Genomic DNA, 22,385 nt, shown 5'->3' with positions numbered 1-22,385 from the left:
CACAGGGAGGAGAGGGCATGCGGTCCAGTCAGCACCTCCCCTTGAGCCCAGGCTCCAACCTTGCAAGTCTACTGTGCGGAGAAACTGTATTTTGTATGGTTTTAAAAACCGCTGTTATCTGAAAGTGGAAACAACTCAAATGACCATTAGCTGATGAACAAATAAAACATGACCCCTCTGCACAGTGGAATATTAGGCCACAAAAAGGAATGAGGCGCTGACACACATGGGTGAGCCTTGGAAACGTTATTCTAAGCAGAAGTCAGGAAAGGGCCAGATACTATACAAGTCCGTGGATATGAAGTGTCTCACGTCCAGTAGCCGTGTGCTGGGGACACATATAGCGCTCGTCTGCCCTCACGCTCTCCTCTCCTTCTTAGGCCAGAGGCTCGCTGGCTGGGCAGCACGGAGGCAGGGTGAAGCCAGACTCTCCTCTTGTGTTTGGAATTCGACTGCTCCCCCAGCCAGAGTCTCAGCCAGAGTGACCCAGGCTCCGATGGTGGGAGAGCGAGAGAAGCGTCTTCCTTCAGTGGCTGCATTCAACATGGAAGACAGGACGAGTTACCAGGTGAGGTTCATCTTCCCTCTCTCCTAGAAGCTTGCCTTCTGGGAAGCATTTAATTGTCTTGGCACCAAACCAACTGTGAGAAACCGCAAATAGGGGGGTCACTGTGCCAATTCTACAGACCCTCCAGGTCACATGTCAAGGGCCTGGCAGGGTGGCCCTGGTTCTGGCCCAGTTTTGCCAGGTCTCAGCCCCCAGGAAGGATTCCACTGGCAGCGTCCTCATAAAGCCTCCTTCTGTCTCCTGACGCATACTGGGTTGCTGTGAACCTCACTGCCATCCGTGCGCGAGGCTAGGATTAGACTGAGTCAGGGCTCAGCTCCAGAGCAGCACCCCCACTGACTGCAGCAGGAAGAGGTGGTTGCGGGACATCAGCGGCTTTCAGTGCAATTTAATCAGGGCTGGAGGGATGGGCTCGGGTACAGGGGTGAGTCCCAGAGCCATGCCCAGGCCCGGAGGAGGCTGCACCGTCACCTTTGATCTGGACGCCTCCAGCCCCAAAGTCGCTCTTCTGCCTCCATCGGGCCCGGAAGCCACAGTTGCTCTCCTGGCTCTGGCCAAGTCACCCTGTAGGGACCTGCAGGAGCATATGGGTGCCTGCCTCCCCTTCCCCTCCCAGCTGCAGGCCTCTCCTGGGCTCCCCAGTGAAAGGGCACCCCCCCCCCCCACCCCAGCCAGGCTTCCCTTGAAGCTCAGTTAGTAAAGAATCTGCCTGCAGTGCAGGAGACCGGGTTCGATCCCTGGGTTGGGAAGATCCCCTGGAGAAGGAAATGGCAACCCACTCCAGTGAGATTTTCCTTGCCTGGAAAATCTCATGGACAGAGGAGCCTGGTGGGCTGCAGTCCATGGGTCGCAAAGAGTCAGGCACAACGGAGCCACTAACACTTGGCTGCTGGTGCTCAGAGGGGCTCGCCCTTGCCTAGGCCCCAGCGCCCACAAATTGGACCCAGATCCCTAACTGCATCAGGGCTGGAGAAGGACTCTCACATTTGTTTTGTGCGAGGATGGGTGCCAGGAACCAGGCCTCGGCCCCACACAGGGGCCCGAGATCAGGAGAGAATGCCTCCCAGACGGGGAGCCAGGGGCTCTTCCTTACGACCACGCTGCCCTGGCCTTGGTCTGGCAGATGGTCCTCCCTCTGTCTCATTCGGGTTCAACGCCTGTCCTGCACCCAGGCTGGACCCTCTGGGCCTTCACCATGAACTGTGTCTTCAGCCCATCTGTCTCCTGAGACCCCTCTGTCCCCCGAGGCCCCTCCCCACGAGCCATCCCCCACAGGCTCCCCCAGACCACTCAGAGTGTGTGTCCCCCAAGCCTATGAGGACACTGGTTGATGCTGTATAATAACTGAGTCTCTGATAGGATCACAAAGTCCCGGAGGAGGAACAGGGTCGTCTCGTCTCCCTGACAGTTTGCAGCTCAGGATGGAACAGAAAAAACCCTCAACCCCCACCCTCGGGAGGGCCCACTTCCTGTGCTGTGCACCCGGTGTGGTGACAGCCTGCCTTCCATGTGGGCGGCAGGTCAGGACCAAAGCTGAGCTGCAAGCAGAGGCACCAAGGTTGCCCCAAAATGGGGCCAGGCGGAACCTCCCTCTCCCCGAGTCCACTGTCCACAAGTTCGGGATCTTGGCCATGAGGCCTGGCCCTGGGTCTTCCTCTCGGGCCCCCAGCCCCGTGGACACAGACGGGATGGGCACCGTCCTGGGAAGTGAGGGAAAGATGTGGCCCTGGTGCAGCTCTGCATCAGAACTGACCACGGTCTGCGCAAACTCGCTGTCCTCCTGCCTTCCCTGGCACACACGGTGAGAAAGAAGCTTCCCCGAGCTCTGGGACCCAGCTTTCCTTCCTCCTCTCCAGGGGTCCCACTGCTGCCCAGGGCGGGGGTGGGGGGGGAGCGGGCTGGCCCGGCTATACAGATGCAGGAGGAGGCTGGGGCTTGGGTTCCGACAGGAGAGAAGAGGGCATCACCCTCTCCCCAGAGTGTGCCCCTAAGAAGAGGAAAAGAAAGCAATCTCACTGGGGATAGATCGGCATGTCTGTTTCCAACATAAACCCAAATTCACTCCAAGTCCTTTAAATCTGCTCTGCGTTCTCAACATAAAGTGTTTTCTCTAGAAAAGATGACGTGGTGTTGCACTGAAAAGTACAACAGAAACATGCAGAATCCATTGAGAGCTTGTCCAGTAAGATGCCTAGCGCCTGAGAGACACTGCACCTGCCCTGGACTCTGAGTGCAGACCCGGGGCACAAACAAGGAGCGAACACCAGCCTCATCCCACCCCAACCCACACCTACCCCTTCCCTAATTAATATCTAGCTTGTGAATCTGAGCTACAACAGCCAACTTTCCTCCCATTTGTTTTTATTACTTGTTCATTCCTGCCTTTTCTGGGCAAATTCATGCTTGCAGCAAACATCACCTGTTTTCCAGGCCGCACGTCTGATCAGTGCAGGAGCAGGTTAGGAGAGGCCGTGTAGGCAGCTCTAAAGTAAAACCTGAAGGGCAGTGACCCTGATGGCCACTCCAGGAAACACCTCCATTCAGGAGGCGGCTTGTGTCCTCCATTCAGGGACATGGTTGGGAGGCTTGTGTCCACTCAGCTCTGGGCGTGAGCGAGAGTACACAGATTCTAGGAGTTTTAACAAATGTTCTGCAACCAGACTCAGGCCTGTCAGGACTCACAACCACAGACGTCAGCGTGCACTTTGTCAACTATACATCCATAAAGCCGATGAAAACCACAGAGGCGCCTTCTCAGCTGGTCACCTGGGGAAGGCACCACCTCCTCACGCCTGTGGATGTGACGGACATTGGTTCTGAGCTTAGTAACTGTCAGAATAATATTTACTGGGACACGTTTTTACCCGGCTTTGGTCTGTATTCACGCAGGGAGTCAGGAGGTTCCTCTGACTTTTCAGCGGTTTCCAGGCTTAGGCTTAGAGGCATGTTTCGCCTGACTTTAAATGTTCTGTGTAGCGCTGCTCTGCTTTGGAGAAACTGGAAGAACTGCTGATTCTGTGTTAGAGTTCTCCAGAAAAGGACTTCCCTTGGGTCCAGGGGTTAAGAATCCGCCTTCCAATGCCAGGGACGCAGGTTCGATTCCTGATTCTGGAACTAAGATCCCACATGCAACACAGCAACTTAAGCCGCATTCTAGAACCCATGGGCCACAGCTAGAGAGCCCATACCCCGTTATAAGTAAATAATAAAATTAAATTAAAAGGGGAAGGCCCGGATATGTTCCAGTGTCTCGTAGTTTATAGTCTATGGGAACTTGAATAGAATCTGTAATCTACTGTTGTGTGAGAATTGTGTAAGTCTTAATTACATTAAGACTTGGTTCATTGTGCTTTTCAGGTCTAATATAGCCTTCTTCTTTTCTATATATTCTTCTATTCATTTTTGAGAGTTTAATATTAAACTCCAACTAAAAATCATAATTGATCTAGTTTAAAAAATAGTATATATTATCATATATACTGGAACAATATGTAACTTTGTTCTTTATATTCCAAGTGTCCTGTAAATATGTTATCATAATTTCGTAATTTAAAAAATAAAAAAGAAAGAGAAAAAAAGGGAAAGGTGCTTCTCTAGTGGTCCACTGGCTAAGACGCTACACTTTCATTTCAGGGGGCATGGGTTTGATCCCTGGTTGGGGAGCTAAGATCCCATATGACTTGCAGTCAAAAATAAAAAGGGGAAAAAAAAGGGAGGAACATTCAGGATACTGTGTTGCAGAGCTGTGTGTTCTGAAAACTTGCTTGATTTACACTGTATTTTCTACTTGGGTCAGTGCTTTGAAAATATCTATAAATGCTGTGTCATCTGCCTGTCATAAACATGTGTCAAAGGAAGAACTCAGAGCACCAACCAGTTCTCTGATCATGCCCTGGGCACCTCAGACCTGCACACGCCTGCTGTCTGTCTCCCTTCTCTTCCTGCTTTTCGCCACCAAACACGGAGGTAGTCAGTCCAGAAAGGGTGGAACTTGTTTTTTTTTAAATCTCATCTTATTGCTTCATCAACCCTCACAAATCAGTCCAAGGATAAATATGACGAAGAACTTATGGCAAGGCACGGATGGCAAGGAAATGCTCAGGCAGCTTAAGGGGACGCCTGGCTGTGGGTGACTCAGCCTCAGCAGACATACCTGCCTGATCCAGGACAGGTGAGTTCACGCCATGGACACAGAAAAACCCTCACCCTCTTCTCCCCACCAGGAAGCCCATGCACCTGCCGATGGGCAGATGTATGTGCTAAGTCACTCAGTCATGTCCAACTCTTTGTGATCCCACAGACTGTAGCCTGCCAGGCTCCTCTGTCCATGGAATTCTCCAGGCAAGAACACTGGAGTGGGTTGACAGTCCCTTCTCCAGGGAATTTCCCCGACGCAGGGATTGAACCTGGGTCTCTTGCATCTCCTGCATTGGCAAGTGGCTTCTTTACCACTAGCGCCCCCTGGGTAGATGTAGAGTTTAGCAAAATTAAGGTCGTTACAAGGAAGATGTACTGGAAATTAATCCATTGTTTATTTCCCAGTGAAAGATGTGCCTACAGCCCTGGTGCACCCAGCATTTGTGTATACTCAGGGTCCTTGGAAATGTGTACCAAGATTTATAAACCTTTCTATCTAGTGAAAACCTGATTCCACTTCCAATAATCTGTCCTGGGTAAGCAATTAGAGATCTACTTAGCTTTAGGCACAGAATATTCTATGCAGAATAATTTATAAAGTAAAAATGTTGACCACATCCTGACTCTCCTACAACAGGGAAAACTGCAAGTAAGTTACGGCAACACGACAGAGTGCAATTCATTCAAATCTGAACTTTCAGTCTCCTGCAAGCGTGCCCTCCCCATGTACCGTGATGAAGCGTGGCATTAACGTGCAGGTCTGAGTTCAGACTGGCCACAAGTTCTGGCTCTGGAATTTCCATGTGGCCTTGGAATGCTTGCTCATCTGACTCTTAGTTCCCTTGTATGAAAATAATGAGGCTACCATAGAATTAAGAAAAATAATTCATGAAAAGTAGAGACATGCAAGGCTTCCCTTGTGGCTCAGAAGGTAAAGAATCTGCCTGCAATGTGGGAGGCCTGGGTTTAATCCCTGGGTTGGGAAGATTCCCTGGAGAAGGGAATGGCTACCCACTCCAGTACTCTTGCCTGGAGAATTCCGTGGACAGAGGAGCCTGGCGGGCTACAGTCCATGGGGTTGCTGTTAGACATGAATGACTGAGTCATTAACACTTTCACTTTCATGCTGAGACATACAAGGGCTCAAGAAACATTTCCAGTAAGTTTGGTTACACAGAAGTCACCGGGTGCTTTGAATGATACTGACGCTTGGGTTCCACACCTGGAAACTCTGGTGGGTGGTCTGGGGTGTAGACATAGCCTCCAGGCTTCTCAAAGTTGCTCAGGGGGTTCTGATCCCAGCTGTGGAGGGGGCTCGTGTTGGACTAACCACCCTCATGACCATGACAGAGTGGTCAGGCATAAGGACCAGTGGTTTGAAGGGCAGGAGCAGGCGCAGCCTCTTCCCCACAGGAGGACGGGACCCCGGTCAGCTCCACACCGACCAGCCAGCCAGTCACCAGATACAAAGCAAAACAGGTGCTTGAGCAGAAAGTGGCCATCAAATTGGGCTGAAGACAAAGGTGAATGTTCCAGGAGGCAGGGCAGATGGACGGGGAAGCACTGACTCAGTTTGAGTTTTCCCTCTGTCCTCACCAGTCTGTTCAAGAGGAGGAGGCCCAAGCGCCCTGAGCCTGTGCTCAGGGATGGGGCTCAGTGAACCCACAGGCCGTTCCTGACAAATCAGACGGACCACAGCTCAGCCGCGGCTGAAGGCCATGCCCCACAACAGGGACACCTGGAGCCCACAGGCCTGAGGCCCTGCCAGAAACTGACTGCCCCCCCACCCCATGAGCACCCCACTACAGAGGAAAATGAGACAACTCAAAGTCTCCACAGCTTATTCACAATCCCCCAAACAGTCATTTTTGGAAAAGCAATAGACAAGCAGAAAAACCTGGAATGTAGCCCATAATCAAGATGGACCCGACAGAGTTAAGCACCTTCCCACCATGCTGAGCAAGGCAGTTTACTCAGCTGTGTTGAGAGTTTGAGTGGAATAAGTATTTTTCTGAAGGATTCATTGTTTCAGGCACAGTAACAGCAATGGCCTTAACACCAGGAAGGGTGCCGAGTTCAGGTGGCCTGTGTTTTCCTACATTACATCAGAAAATTTCCCCAACTCTTAGTCTTAGAGAAGAATTACTGGCCCCGTTTTCAAAGATGTGCTAATATCAGTGTAAGCTTTTCTCATTCCGTCAAGAGTGTTTTCTGAGCTGGCCCGCCATGGACTCTGGCTTCCAGACCCAGTCCGGTGAGGTGCTCCTCCGTTGTTTCTTTCTGGGATCGCGCTGCCTGCGTGGCAGGTGTCTGAGCCTTGGAAGCGTCAAACATCAAACCAGGTCCAGCTGCCTAGGCTTTCACGGGGAGTCTAACACAATGTGCCTGCCGCCAAGTCTCAGGGGCTCAGTTTACTTGCAGCCCACATAATTGGGGATCCCCTTTTTCTTCCTGATGGAAAGTACCATTTTCTTGAAACACAGCTGCCTTTCCAGTTGTATAAGGAGAATCCCATGATCAAGTCAGAGGAGACCCCTGGGGTCTGTTGTACCAGGGGTTCTGGAAAGAGTGGGTCGGAAGTCAGCAGGCCAGGAAGCTGGTTCACAACTGACTGGAAGCCAAGGGTTAGAGGGATTGACTAACCAAGGGTTAGTCGAATCCAGGAGGTGGATTGGACTCAGTGTAAAAGAGACCCTCCAAGTCAGGGTCCCCAGGGTCAGACGGGCCCCCAGGGGCCTTGCAGAGATTTTAAGAAACGGTATCAGGGGTTGGCGGAGCATGGCTGCTGGCTGCTTACCTGGAATTCCTGCAAAAACACAGATCCCTGGGCCCTGCTGGGGAGGCCCCGAGTCAGCAGGACTCTGAAAGACCCGGAATCCATCTCTTCACAAGAGCCAGGCAGAGCTGAGTCCCTGTGTGGTGGTTTCGGGACGCCTGGTTCGTCCCTTCCAACCAGGACTCAGCAGGTTGATGCCAGCCTGTCCCAAGCTGGAGAGTGTTTAACCTTCTCTCACACGCATGCACACGCAAGCACACACACATGCACACAGACAAACAGGCGCATACCAAACACAGGACTTGATTCTGAGCCTTGGCAAGTTCTTGTATCCACATGCGTACACACACTGTGATGAACCTGGGGCTGGATTTCAGGCTATGGATCTGACATCAGGGACTTAGAGCTGGGAACTGACCCCCACGATGGGCCTGTAGAGCTGCCCAGCGGTCAGTGGGGCACCTGGGGCCAGTGGATCACCCAGGAAAGGAAACCAAGGACAGAGGAATCAGCCCCGTATCCAGGAGCCCAGGTCCCCAGAGGGCACCACACATGTGAGTGAGGCTCCAAGCACAATTGACAAGGTTTTTTAATTTCTTAGTTTCATTAGGAGCTCACAGACTTTGACACATTGGTTGTGCTTTAGCTCGTGGTGGCTGTTTTTCTTACTGACACAGAGAGAGCCCGGCTGGTGGCCCTGATGGTTCAAGAGGTATCCTTGCGTGCATGTCCTTCCTGGGTTTTCAGACTGTGGCTCAGATTCCTCACATCTTGTGTTAGCTCTTCTGTTTGAGAAGACGTTTGTGTACTTGTTGCTTTTTAATTTTTTTGGTTGCGCTGGGTCTTCATTACAGTGCACAGGCTTAGTTGCTTTGTTAACACATGGGATCTTAGCTCCTTGACTGGGGATGGAACTCACGTCCCCTGCGTTGGAGGGCAGATTCTTAACCACTGGACCTCCAGGAAAGCCCCTGTGGGCTCATTTCTTGTTGTCCGTGGTGGAGAGTTGCTCCAAGTCACCCACCCAGTTGTTAGCACAAGAGGCCTGAAGTAGACCATCAAGTCCGTCTGTCTGTGGGGCCAGTTTTGTTGAGAACCTGCTCTGTGTGAGATGCCCCCAGAAACAAGACTTGAATGATTCCTTGGCCCCTGCAGCTGGCTGGGGGGTGGACGTGTGCTGCCGCAGCCACTCGAGGAGGTCTCAAGAGACAGGCAGAGGGCCCAGACGGCTTCAGGGAGGAGGTGGCCCCTGGACGCTCGCGCAGGGCAGAGCTGCTCCTGAGATGGGAGGCGTCACCTTCCTTGGCTCCAGTCTCCACTGGTACAATAGCCCAGGGGAGACTGGGGGACCAGCAGCCCCCCACTAGCTGGACTCGCCCTGAAGCCCCGCCCTTAGGGGCTCTGGGCCCAGTCCACAGGCCCGTGTCTACTCATCCACACTGCACATTAATCCAGCCTCTACACGATGACACTTAGAGCAACAGAGGAAGTGCTTGGCATCCACGGTCTCCTCTCTGGGAGACTTGTAGGGTCATCCTCACAAGAGGCCTGAGGTTAGGAGGCAGACTTTGGTCTTCAGCCAGCTTCCGGAAGGAAAGGGGTGGTGGAAGTGAAGTTATTTTGGGAATTATTCAGGTTAAACACCCCACTCCCCCCAAAAAAAGAAGAAACAAAAAGAAAAAGCATGGTGTATCTAAGGACACAAAATTAAAAGGCAGTTTTTCCAAAAAAGGTGAAGGGATCATTTGAGATCCTCATGGTAAGCGAAAAAGACTGTGTCAGTCCAGAGGTGGGACTGGACAGAAACCCAGCAGCCCCCGGGATGGCAGATGGGGTGCAGGGAGCGGGGCAGGGGGCCAGGACCAGAGATGTTCTCCAGCCCAGGAGCTGACGGCCAGCAGGAGCGGGGCTGGAGCGGCCGGACTCCAGGGGGAGGTGTGGAATTTGGTGTGTTGGGGGAAGGGCAGTGGCCTTGCTCAGAGATCTGAAAAAAAGTAGAAACCCAAAAAAAAAGCCAGCCCAAAAGGAAGGGAACAGAGTCTTCCCTCAGCAGAATACAAATGATCGCCCTGCCGAGAAGGAAACAAAAGGTCACCACCTCCAGCTGAGGGACGCCTTGGGACAACTTTCCCAAGTCCCAGGGCTGGACTGGCCATCAACCCCTTGAAGGATAGGAGCGTCCTTGAGAGGCTGGGAGTCCCTCCCACCTGTCCAGAGTCACCTGGGCAGGTAAACGTTTGCCAGTGGGGGATGTGTGTTCCTCTCCCACCAAGAGACCCTCCAGGGACCCCAGCCTGGGTCCAGCAAGCACGGAGCAGGCAGGAGCTGAGCCCCAGGGCCCAACCCAGGAGCAAAAGCTGCAGCTCCTCCGGAGGGTGCAGTGTCCTGCGGGCTCTCCGACGGGAGCCCGGCCCTGGCCACTAGAAGGGATGCTGGTGGGGGTGAGCCACCTGGGAAGGCCCCTTGGGCCAGAGGGAACCAGGGGAGTGGCCCCAGCTGGGCAGCCTTGGGCCAGCTCAGAGCAGCTGAGGGTCCCACAGGAGAGCACAGGACCTCTGTCCTATCTGCTCTCCTCTCAGGCTAGGAGGCTGGGACAGGTCCAGAGACGATGCAGTGAGGGCGAGAGCGGGGGTGAGGGGGTGGCCCCGGGGGAAGGTTGTGGGCTCCAGGGCCCCTCCCTGCAGGGTGCTGCTCTGCCTCTCGCTCCAGCCTCTGGTCCAGAGCCTCTGTCCTGGGTACGGCCTCCACAGCCCAGGGTCACCCTCAGGACCCCCTTTCTGAACTGTCCCCCATGCCAAGCCCTTCTCTAGGCTGAGGCAACACAGGGCCTGGGTAATACTTACCTTCGTGTGCTCCCTGTGGGGATGTTTGGGGATTGCCTGCCACCCTCAGAGGGGGCTTCTCCAACATGCCTGACCCTGGGGCCAACAGCACCATGGGAAACTCCAGCCCAAAGTGTGGGTTTTCACCGAACCGCAGACAGAGAGCTCCGAAACAAAGCATCTGCTTTATGACCTGACCATCGTGGTCACTTGTTGTCCATCACCAGGACACATCTTTCTCAGAAAGAGCAAAAGAAAAGATGTCTTTATGCAATCAAACACTTTTATTTGGAATAAGGATCAGAAAAATGAAGGGAACTCCTCAGATGTGTAGGACCACAGGGTCCTCAGCAAGAGATCAGAAAATAATTACAAAAACATTTTGCATTAGATTAAAATGACTTGAAACTACAACCACCGATCATGATATGTAAACACGTGGAATCACATGAAAGTAAGTGGTCAAATCTTCGGATGATTAGCTCTCTTGTCTGCTGGGAGCTGGGGGGCATCCATGGTCCACAGACCCCAGCAGCTGTGATCAACCCCTGCCTGGGGCATGCCCCCCTCAGGCACCTGCCAGGGTGAGGACAGCAAGCAGGGCTCCCTCTGCCGGGCTCCCGCAGCCCCCCTCCCCACCCTGGTGTCTCAAGGCCACGGGACTGGGGGTTGGTGGTCCCCGCTTGGGGGCAGCAGTGGTCACTGCAGCATCACTGAGGCAGTTGGCGCTTCAGCTGGGCAAGTCTCATGAGGCATCCGTCCCGCCACGCCCTCCTGGCAGCCAAGTGCTCTGCGTCATCCGGAACCTTCACGCACATGGCCTGGGAACGGGAAAAAAAAAAGAGGAGAAAGGGGAAAGAAGCGTGAAGGACAACTAATTAAGCAGAAGGAAAACCGCTCCTATTTGTGCACACTCTGGAATCTGCTTTCAGAGACAGAAGAAGCCTGGCAAACCCTCAACTGATGTAACTCCCCAAACCCGGGGGGACTGACGGCTGGGGTGAGCCACCAGATCCCTGGTCACACTGCTCACAGGGTCCCCTGTGACCCTGACAGGGCCGTGGATGGTCAGCAACAGGAACCTGGAGGTCAAGGCAAAGACTCTAGTTGCAGGCGACACCTCGTTTCCGCAGGCAGGAGCTCACACACCTGGTGCACCTTCTCAGCTGTGGCCCCAGAGAACTCGGGAACGGGTCCAAAAGTCTTCAGGACACGCTTCATGCCTTCGCTGTACCTGTCACAGTAGCTTAACATACCTGGAAGCAGAAGGAAACAAGAACACCCCCGGGTCAGTGAGCTCTGTCTCCACCCAAACCTGGGTGTGTCCGCAGGGTCCGGCCGCCATGGGTGTCAAGGGCCGGCCAGTGGGACACGCACCCTGCTCAGCCACACCGGGGTCAGAACTCAGCCTCTCCCAGCAGTAAAGCCCTGAGAAGTGACCTGACCTCCAGGCCCCCATGGTGCCTGGGTTAGCATCTCTCAGGGACCTCGGACAGCCCAGGTCAGCTCTGAGTCCTCAAGTGTCAAGTGAGTCCTCTTTGCACCACAAACGTCTCCTTCAACAATGTGCCTACGAGGTCACCTGTGTACACCACTCAAATGCATCCTCTGAGAACCAAAGATGGCAAGTTCAACTGCATCCATTCCCTACTTGCCTCTTACCCATGGGCTCTAGTTGGCTCTTCACCTCCTGGGCGACAGGTTCTCAACACAGGCTATTTATCCCCGAAGGGCAGGCCCGGCTGTGGCCGTCAGGTTAGGGCCCCACCAGCCCCAGGGGGCTGCAGATGATCCCTGACCACATGCCTCCCAACGTGTCCGCCGACACGGCGCCTCAGTGGAGTACGGAGTCCTAAGTCTGTGGTGGAGAAGCACGTGGAGCAGAGGCTGACCCTGAAGGGGCAAAGGGGACGCTGCCCTCAGGGTAGCGTCAGGTGTGCGTGGGGGAGGCTGATTCCAAGAGGAAGCCGTCGGCTGCCCGCACACGGGGTGGCCTGCCTGGACCAGCCGCTCCGCACACACACACAGACTAGCCCGCCCCTGCCCGCCAGGCAGGGAGGCTAGGCCGGTCTGTGCAGGCCTGCGCTCAGGGCAGGTCTCACAGGAGCCCAGTGCAACCCCTCTCCAAACCTGCTGAGCTGCCCTGGCCCTCAGCCAGCCTGTTTCAGAACCAGGGAGACTCAGCAGTTGGTCAGGCAGGCTGAAAGGATAACAGGGAACAAACAAACTGCAGGATGTGAAGCAACCCAAAGCAGGGCTCGCACCTGCCCCACAGACTCTGCATGTGCGTGTATGCTAAGTCCTTTCAGTCGTGTCCGATTCTGTGCGACCCCATGGACTGTAGCCCGCCAGGCTCCTCTGTCCACGGGATTCTCCAGGCAAGAATACTGGAGTGGGTTGCCGTGCCCTCCTCCAGGGATCACACACACTGCATGATTCACTTAAAAGTGATCTCCAATGGACACGCCTTAAAAAAGATGCATAACTTCTGTGGGGTTAGTTTTTGTGTTTCTACATCTGTGTGAAAGCTTAAATTCACTGATTTCAACTGCATTTGGCTCATATCATTTCGCTTCTCTCTAAGAAGGATGACACCCACTTTGTCTCAGAAGAGAAAGTGGTCTGATGGGTGAAAATTCAAACATACTACTTCTCTGACATCAGCACCTGCACTTAAGCTCTGGACGCTCCCTTTTAAATTGAAGGGTTTTGCTGCATTTACCAGAAGCATGGGGGGCAGTTCAGAGCTTGGGGAGGGCCCCCCGACCTTTGCCAGTTCTCCTGGATATGCAGCATCTCTGCAATGTGGAAAATGCCCCAAACACTTGCTTACTTTTGGAAATTAAATATTTACATCACTGTGCCTATTTGTAGGTTTATTCAAACTTAAGGTGATATAATCTAAGCACAAACACAGCTTACCCGTTCTGAGGGAGCAGAGACACCCAACAGAAAAAGCTGGAAGGAGAGAGGAGAGAGCAGACAGGTGTGCTGTAGTTGTGAGCTCACCCACTTTCGGGGAAAATGAGCTGCCCTGCCCCTCCTCCCCCACCATGAGCCTTGGGATGGAGTTCAGGTGCCCTGTTTCACCTCCAGCTACTTAATGACTTCTCAACAAGCGTTCCTCTCTCGTGGCCCCAGCGAAGTCATCTGAGAATCCCAGGGGCTTTCTAGTACCTTTTTTCCTACTGCCTTTTATAAAACTTGTAGTTTTAAAAGAGCTTTTCATTTCTTCAGAACAGAATAAAATACAGTAAAACTCTTATACAATTCATAATTTCCCCCCAACTTGCTCAAAAGCCAATTAATATTTCTGCCCTACTAACATAAGAACACTTTCTGCAGCAGGCCCTCAGCTCTTGGATAAACGCCTACTGTCTGCTAGGCCAGTAGCCTGCACTCACTGCACGTACGGGAAGTTTGTGGCGAGTTGGAACCCGTGCTGTGAATGAAAGTCCAGTGAAGGAAAGTTCTCCCCTCCCATTAGGGTCTAAAAGGAGGGTTTTAATTTATTTCCAACTGTAGTTTTGGCTACTATACACCATGAAAGGTGAGTGGTATGGGAACTACTCTAGAATAATGATCTCACTGACAATGGGAAGGAAAAAAAGCCACTTCAACTTTTATCCCACTCAGCTGCCCACCCCACGCCCACCCCCCAATCTTCTTTGCATCCATGCCCTCTGCTTGGTCAACAATATCCACTTCCAAAAACTCACAAAGCTTAGTTTTCTGGAAGACCATGAGGGACTTTCCTGGTGGTCCAGTGGTTACAAGTCCATGCTTCCACTGCAGGGAGCCCAGGTTTGAGCCCTGGTCAGGGAACTAAGATCTCTCATGCTGTGTGGCACAGGCCCCCTCCCCCTCCAAAGAGAAGACTTTGAACCTAACTGCTTAAGAGCTGCTTATACAGAATAAGAAAAGATGGGGGAAAAACAGATTCTCATGAGATTAGATTTAGCTCATCTCACTGTTTTTGACTCAAGCCCAGTGTCTCCATCTGGCTTACTCTCACACCACCCCTGTGAAGGTCACGGCTGCTATACCAGTTTTACAGGTGGGTAAACTGAGGGGCAGTGAACCGACCTGCACCAGGTCATCTAGCTTGCAAGTCCAGCAGGGCCCCGCCAGCCAAACCCACCACTCACAGCTGGCACTTCACGGCGGAGTAAGCACGCTGGCCCCCTCTTTCTCAGGCACTATTTTATTAGATTAAAAACACATTCTAAAATATCTCTGCCACTTCCAGATAAACTGTAGCTTTTAAGACTAGTAACCAGCCTTAACCTGAGATGCTGACTTTACGAAAAACTACACCCCAAAGGAGGCGTTCCCGATATGTTCTGGTGGCACGGTGAGGAATCACGCACATGTCCACGGTCCTGAGCCAGATCTCAGAACTGACTCCCTCTGCTCCCTGGAATGCTCTGAAGTTGAAAGCTACATCTGTCCACCACTATCACAGTCAGCCAATTAGGCTTTCTTATCAGCTGCTTTGTTTGAAAAATTGTCGCGGGCCTCCTTCCTGTCTGCACGCTGTTTGTTCTCGAGTTTCATCAGCTTCTGTTTCTATTTGTTTGAGAATTAACTGTTCTCAGTCTCTCCCTATCAATTTCTCATGATACCTGAATTATTTTTCTCAAGAAAAAAAAAGAAGGAAGAAAGAAAAAGAAAAACATGACACATATCTCCAGGCAGCGTCTCCTACACGGTGCTGCTCCTCCTCAGTTGTAAGAAAAGGCAAGCCTGTTTACAAACCATGAAAGCAGCAACCGGCACAGACCCCTCGGCAGCCCCTACCTTCCGCATTGAGGTGCATGGTCTCCAGGGGCCCAATGAACGCGTACCGCAGGCCCAGGCCGTCTGACATGACGAGGTCAAGGTCACCCGGAGACACCACACCTTCCTGAGAGGAGAGAATGGGGTCCAAAGGTGAGCTCATAGGGAGGGCAATTTGTTACCATTGCTCTCATTCTCACTTCTCTAAACAGGACCCCAAACACCCCAGAAGCCCTAGAACAGGCTTCGTCAGATGTGGCATCACATGGCAATCATACACGAATGAACCCTGAGAAAAGATCAGCTCGTGAAATGGTTGGACACCAATTCAGTTCCTGTCCCTATGGTCCCCACCTCTAGTGTCCTGGCTTCTCTAGCTCCCATTACAGCTTCAGGGAAGGGGAGGAGGGGGCACAGGGGATGGGGGCACGGGGGATGGGGCGTCAGAGGAAACAGCCAGAAGTGTCCCCTGACACCTAAGACCTGGGGCCATATCGGAGGAGCAGGAAAGCCATCCTCAGGCTCTGCCGGCCTGCAAGCCTGGCCTTGCCCAGCTTTTAACGAGTTTGTAGAAGAGTGCTTCCCTGATGAAACGCAGCTCAGAGCTGTGTGTTTGCAGAGGTGGGGCTGCCGTTCACAGGGCCTCCACCACCCATGCGTTCTGTTGGGAAGGCCCAGGGACGCGTGATGACAACCTGCATGACCGCCGGTGGCCCCAGGATGTCCTGGCATGTCCTCTACCAAGAGCCGATGCCCCCAGCGGCCTGGGCTCCCTGCCCCTGGTGCCGACACCGGGGTGTCAAGCACCTCATCAGCAGGAGGAGTCCTCCAAGTTTCCTATTAGTCCTAAACCATCCTCGGGTTCATGTGACCACTGATGAGAGCAGATCCACTCAGGTCACTCAAATGCTCAGTCTACCGGCCTCCGCTCCTGGCGACAGCGCTGGGGGTGAGGGGGGTGTCAGGAGGAAACAGTGCACACGAGGCCTGTGGGGCTGCCCAGAACCACCAGAAACGTCTGCTGGATGGCAAGGTGCCCCACCTCCCACATCGTGTCTCGGTCCGGTCTTCTCCCAGGGCCACCCTGGCCCCTGGGGATGCTGTGAGAGGCAGCTGGGTGGGGATGGCTGATTCCCAACCCCCCAGCCCTGGTCCCTGGGTCAACATTCCAACAGCCTGGGGTTTTCATTCCAGCACCAAACTGTGAGGGATGTGGACCGGGAGGCCAGCCTGACCTGTGATGCTGTTTGCCTTGGCTCTCCTCTTCCACAACTACGTTCCGCACTTTCAGAGCTGACTTCCAAAGATTTCAAAACACCCACAAAGTGAGCCACCCCAGAGCAGTTAATTCTTGATTTGTAAGTGTCATGAGCAGGGACAGTGACCTGACTAGACAAAGGGTCAGAGGGCTTCCCACCACCCAACACTGTCAGGTCCGGAGGACCCACACCTCCTCCGGGCTTCTGGTCCTTCCCTCCTCCTTCATCCACGGAGGGCGGTCAGGTTTTTATCAGTTGCTATTCATTAGCTGAACAAGTTAGAAAAGGGAGAAGTCTTCATGTCTCCTCTTCCTAACTGCTTCTTTCTGCTCCATATGGATTTTCTGAGGTAGACTTCTTTGTGTGTGAGTCGCTCAGTTGTGTCTGGCTCTCTTTGCAACCCCATGGATTGCAGCACACCAGGCTTCCCTGTCCTTCACCATCTCCTGAAGCTCGCTGAAACTCATGTCCATTGAACTGGTGATGCCATCAACCATCTCATCCTCTGTCGTCCTCTTCTCTTCCCACCTTCAATCTTTCCAAGTATCAGGGTCTCTTTCAATGAGTCAGTTCTTCGAATCAGGTGGCCAAAGTACTGGAGCTTCAGCTTCAGCATCAGTCCTTCCAGTGAATATTCAGGGTTGATTTCCTTTAGGATTGACTGGTGGAAACCTCAGCTCTGCCCTGAAGGTCATTCAATTGATTGGATGAAGTCTGCCCAGATTATTGAGAACAATCTCCTTACTTGAGTCAGCTGGCTAGATGCTAATCACATGTATCAAGCACCGTCAGCACTGTGTATAACAGAATGACCGGCCCTCTGCTTGGCCGACCCTCACAGGGGACCCTCGGGGATCCTGGGTCTGGCACTCTGTGGGCAGGGAGAGGAGGCGGGAAGACATCTCCAGAATACCCACCATAGGACTTGGCCTGGACCTGGGGAGACGAGGAAGAAGGGGGGTTGTGTACAGTTCAGGGATGCAAAATGTGTTGAGTGAGGCAAGCCCGGGGACTATCTCCTCTACTGATCACCAGCTGCAGAAATAGTCTTCCTTCTAATCAGCCCATTTTCCTACTAAATTCTGTCATTTAATTCATGTATTTGGGCTGCCCTCATATTCACCTGCTTTTCTCATGTTTCTCTCGCCATCTTTCCTGGTCTCTCTCTCTTCTTTTTTATCCTTTTCTAGAAATTACTAACTCCCAGCTCTTGATCTTCTTCTACTTTGTTTTGCTCTATTTTTCACCACACGTGGTCCTGAATTTTCAAGTTTTTCTTGTGCAAACACTTCGCCTCAGCCAGCACCACCACCACCAGAACAGACTTGGCCCCCAGGAATTGGGACAAAGTTATATACAAGTTTCCCAGCCCACAACCACAGCCGTCCAGGCTTCAATCCAGTGTCTTGACCGAGGCAAAAAACATTTTACTCGGTTACGTGTTAGACAATGAAATGTTGTATCTGAGGGTGAGAATGAGTGAAGCCTGAGATGGTCCAGCATCACCCCCGTCAGAGGCTCAGGACAAGGGGTCTCAGGGAAAGAGGCCCCTTGAGACTTAACCCCAGATTCCCAGAGACGGTCAAGCTCGAGCCAGGTAGGAATGACCCTAATGCGAGATGGTAAAGCCCAACTAGGGATGCCGGGCCCACCTTTAGAAAGTCCAACCCCACAGCCCGTGCAGACCCAGGATTCGGAGTAAGGCAGTTACAGACAGTGGAGCTTAAACTAAGAACTGCCACGGTGACGAGGAGGCCGGCTTTTCTCATGAGGAAGCACGTGCAGCCATGAATTCGTTCCCTCCACGCACACACACTTGCGTGTTTCCTCTCTATACTCGTTGCCAGGCACCACGTGTCCGACGTGCACCACGAAACTGGCTCCAGAGCAAGACCGAAAGAGGCCCCCTCCGCCTGTCCCCACCCACAGTTCCTTCCTGGAGGAGGTGGGGCAAGGACAGGACAGGACTTCACAGAGAGGACTGCCCCGTGCTGCCAGCCAGCTCTCGTCACCCCAAGACTGGCGGTCCATGAGCTGTGCGTTTTCTGGGAAGCGGGGCGGGGCCATTCCTTCAGGATGACCAGGCTCCGAGCACCTTGGAGACGAGCTGACTGAACACGCTTAGCTGATGCAACAGGGCACTGGATCACAACCCTCCCTCCCCTGCGTCAAGAGCCTCAGACAGGATCCTGGGTCGGGGGAGGTGATGGGAGATGCAGGGAGGACTATTCTGGCTGGCAGGGCCCCTGGGATATACGGCCCCAGGTGGGCCCAACCTCCGGTAAGGTATCCCTTCGGACGGGCCGACTCCACTGCCCGAGTCATTCTGGGAGAGGGAGCCAGAGGAAGAGTCTGAATGTGCAAAGAGGCACCTGAAATGACCTTAAAACATCCCACAACAGGGGAAAGGTTAGATTTTTTTTAAAAAGATCAATGAAACAAAATATCACGAGCCGTTAAAAATGAACAAAAACTTGAGGAAAGTATTCTTAACACAGACTAGACAAGAACGCAGAAAAATAAAAGCACTCTAACTCAGGGTAGGGAACAGAAGTGGCATTTTCCCTGTGAGTATTTTTGAGAATAGAGCCTTCAGTGGAAATAAACCAAAAAATGAAAGGGAAGGAGAGGAAAGACTTAGTGCTGATCCAAGGGATAGTCTTATAGGAAATCAGTTCTGAATATTCATTGTAAGGACTGATGCTAATGCTGAAGCTCCAATACTTTGGCCACCTTATGCAAAGAACTGACTCACTGGGAAACATTGAAGACAGGAGGAAAAGGGGACGACTGAGGATGAGATGGTTGGGTGGCATCACAGACTCAATGGACATGAACTTGAGCAGACTCCAGGAGAAGGTGAAGGATAGCAAAGCCTGGTGTGCTGCAGTCCATGGAGCTGCAAAGAGTTGGACACGACTGAGCAACTGAACAACAACCAAGGGACAGTCCAGAGCTGTTTGGGCCACAGCGGTGTTACCCACTTCTCTCATGACAAAGCTCTCAGGAAGAAAAACACCAGTGGTAAAGAGGCCAATAGAAACAAAAAGTCTGAACCTTAAAACCATTCACAGCAAAATCCCTTGTTTGTGCAAATATAAGTGCACCGGGGCTCGGTGAGCCCAGGACTGAGGGTCCTCGGGAACGAAGCTCTTTACAGAGAGGTTTGATGGCAACCCACCCCAGTGATCCTGCCTGGGGAATTCCAAGGTCCATGCGGTCGCAAAGAGTCAGGAACGACTGAGGGACTAACACTTTCACTTTGAATCAAGCAGTGAAAGCCCCACCCCTTAGCACACACAACTCAGTCTGGCACACACAACCCAGTCTGCCCCTCTGACCTCCAGGGCCAGCTCCCGCCTGCACTGGGGGCGGGACGAATAGGCTCCTGTCCAGCTGTTACCTGTGGCCCCCTTCTCTGCCTCCTCTCCTGGGGACACATTCCCACGCCACCCTGCACCTCCATCAGGGGCCCCCGGCCTGCCTGTCAGCTCACACCAGAGGAGCTGAAACCTCTCACTGCCCAAGCACCTGTGGGAGAGGACAGGCGGTCAGGTGTTAGAGTAACAGCACCTCACTTTTCTTTTTTTTCAGAGCTGTTAGAACACTAGCATAAATGTTTTTGCTTTAAACACTGTTAGAGTAACCCCAGGCATGCCAGACAGGTTTTTTTTTTTTTTTTAACTGAATGTGTGGTTGGTGTTTTCATTATGTTTATCTGTTAATGGGGCTGGAGTTGTCTCTAAAATAATACATCAGCAGCATGTCTCCTTTGAATAGGGCTTTACTGCTCGCCACTGTGGCTACTCAGAAAGTCACCTCCCATAAAACAGTAAACACTGTTATAAAAATGGTCTACTTCTTACAGACCATCGCTGCTGGAAGAGTTCTAATTAACTGATGTGGGATTGAACCCGCGTCTCCTGCACTGCAGGCAGATTGTTTACCGTCTGAGCCACCCAGGAAGCCCGAGTCTGTGCAAAACCACCTCTGGCCTTAGAAAAGCTCCTGCAGCCTTCCGGCTCCACAGTTTGTCACATGTGGAGTAACTCAGGTCAGCTATGAGTGGCCTCTAGTTTCTCTGATTGGCTCCCAGTGGTCAGTGCAAGACATTAAACACCTGCTGAGCCATGGGTGTGCTTCTGATATAGTTCTGGAGCTTCTTAAAAATGCTGAGACCATGGGGTCCTTCCAGACCTGTCCTATAACAAAAAACATCTCCTGTTCCATTGACCTCTGAATGAAAGGCCACTGACAGGACTCTTCCAACTAACAGCTGAGAAAGCAGGTGTCGGTTAATCTGGAGGTTGGTAGGAGTCCCCTGGTGGTCCAGTGGTTAGGACTCTGAATGTTCACTGCTGGGGGTGCAGGTTCAATCCCTGGTTGGGGAACTAAGATCCCACAAGCTGTATGGCATAGCCAAATAAATAGACAATAAATTTATTTTTTTTAATCCTTAAACTTTTTCTTGAGGGGGAGGAGGGGGCATGTGGCTTGTAGGATCTTAGTTCCCAGACCACGGATGGAAACCAGGCCCTCAGCAGTGGAGCCCTAACCACTGGGCAACCGAGGAATTCCCAACCCCTAAACCTTCACGTTTAAATTGTAGACAACATAAAATGTAGAGAGTCCTACAGCGGAGGGCGTGGTGGCTTGGAGGCAGGAGCCCGGCTCCTTCTTGGCTCCTCTGACTTCCCTTCACGTCCTTCTACACGAATCTCTCTGCCAAATACACAGACGGGTGTCGCCAAGGTCTGTTCAGCAGCACTTCACTCAAGCCTCTGCTTTTCCCTTCTGGCCACGTGCCAGGGGAGCCAAGCTGAAGCAGCCCTGCTAATTCCAGCACTTTCCTCTGAAGAAACCTTCGAACCAGCCCCACACCCACCACCTGGAGCCAGGCTTTGAACTTGCTTCCTCTTGTTGGGGCTGCAGCCTCCCTGATCCAGGGCCGGGGAGCGTGTGGCTCAGCCTGGGCCTGTGCTTTCCTTCGCCTCCTCGCTGTCCATTTGTTTTGGTTTCATTCCAGAACAGCTGGGAGGGCCCGCAGTTACTGGGCTTCAGGGAACCCACTCAGGGTGATATTCGTGGAAAAAACTCCCTCCGCCACCCCTGGACTCAGTAAAGGTCCTTCTCAGAGGCCACGTGTGTGAGTAGTAAACTTCTTGGATGAACTTGGGCTTGGGGAACTAGGGGCACGCACGCTGACCCTGGCTCTGAAAGGAGAGAAGAAAGCCAAGGACCTCCTGCCTCCAGGCGATCGCAGCCCAAGCGAGAGCAGTGTGAGCGCTCCTCAGGCATCCACAACCTCGGGTCCTCTCGTCCCCAGACTCCCTGGGCTGCACCACCTCCCCCAGCCACCCTCTCTATCAAGGAGCTGCTGTTCCCCCCAGTCTAAGAACACTCTCAGGACAAGGCCAGGAGCTCACCACCCAGCGGCAGGTCTGACCCAGGAGCACCGGACTCGCGGTGACCGAAGAAGGGACTTCCTCTCAGGCCTGAGGAGTTGCCCTATCTGGCCGCCACCTTTGGAGGGACCCTCTGTTCACATGCCGGAGATGAGGAAAAGCAGGCTGCCATCTGCACCTCCGCTCCTGAAATCAAAGGCTGTACGACAATGCCAAGATGCCAAGCAGGAGGACAGCAGGATGAGGGAGACGCCGTCTGGCGGATGGGGTAGGATGGAGGAAGCAGCGAAAACCTAGCGTTCGTTGTTCAGACATGTTTGTGTTCTAAGTGAAAGCGAATTAAATCGTTTTTAAAAAATCAACGTTGGGCTTCCCTGGTGGCTGAGAGGTAAAGAATCTACCTGCTGATGCAGGAGATACCTGTTTGATCCCTGGTCTGGGAAGATCCCACATACTGAGGAGCAACTAAGGCCGTGTTCCACAACTACTGGAGCCCAAATACTCGAGAGCCTTTCTCCACAGCAAGGGAAGCCACCAAGATGAGAAGCTCCTGCAGCGCAACTAGAGAAAAGCCTGAGCAGGAACAGAGACCCAGCACAGTCAATAATAGAAAAATAAATGAAAACATTTATTAGACAA

At 52.7% G+C, this 22,385-nt stretch overlaps 1 protein-coding gene across 1 annotated transcript in view; it reads right to left on the bottom strand.

The window, feature by feature from the left end:
- Positions 1–10,568: 10,568 nt before the first annotated feature.
- Positions 10,569–22,385, bottom strand: part of CRYL1 (crystallin lambda 1) — a 57,588-nt gene continuing 45,771 nt past the window's right edge. Inside the window, exons 6-8 of the mRNA XM_052649952.1 lie at positions 15,104–15,209; positions 11,453–11,559; positions 10,569–11,124 (exon numbers count right to left, since the gene is read on the bottom strand). Of these exons, the coding sequence (XP_052505912.1) occupies positions 11,014–11,124; positions 11,453–11,559; positions 15,104–15,209 (324 nt within the window). The 3' untranslated portion in view covers positions 10,569–11,013. The remainder of the gene's footprint in view (positions 11,125–11,452; positions 11,560–15,103; positions 15,210–22,385) is intronic.

Source organism: Budorcas taxicolor, chromosome 12 (assembly GCF_023091745.1).
Source record: "Budorcas taxicolor isolate Tak-1 chromosome 12, Takin1.1, whole genome shotgun sequence".
NCBI classification, from domain to species: Eukaryota; Metazoa; Chordata; class Mammalia; order Artiodactyla; family Bovidae; genus Budorcas; species Budorcas taxicolor.
This window is presented reverse-complemented; position numbering and strand designations above follow the sequence as displayed.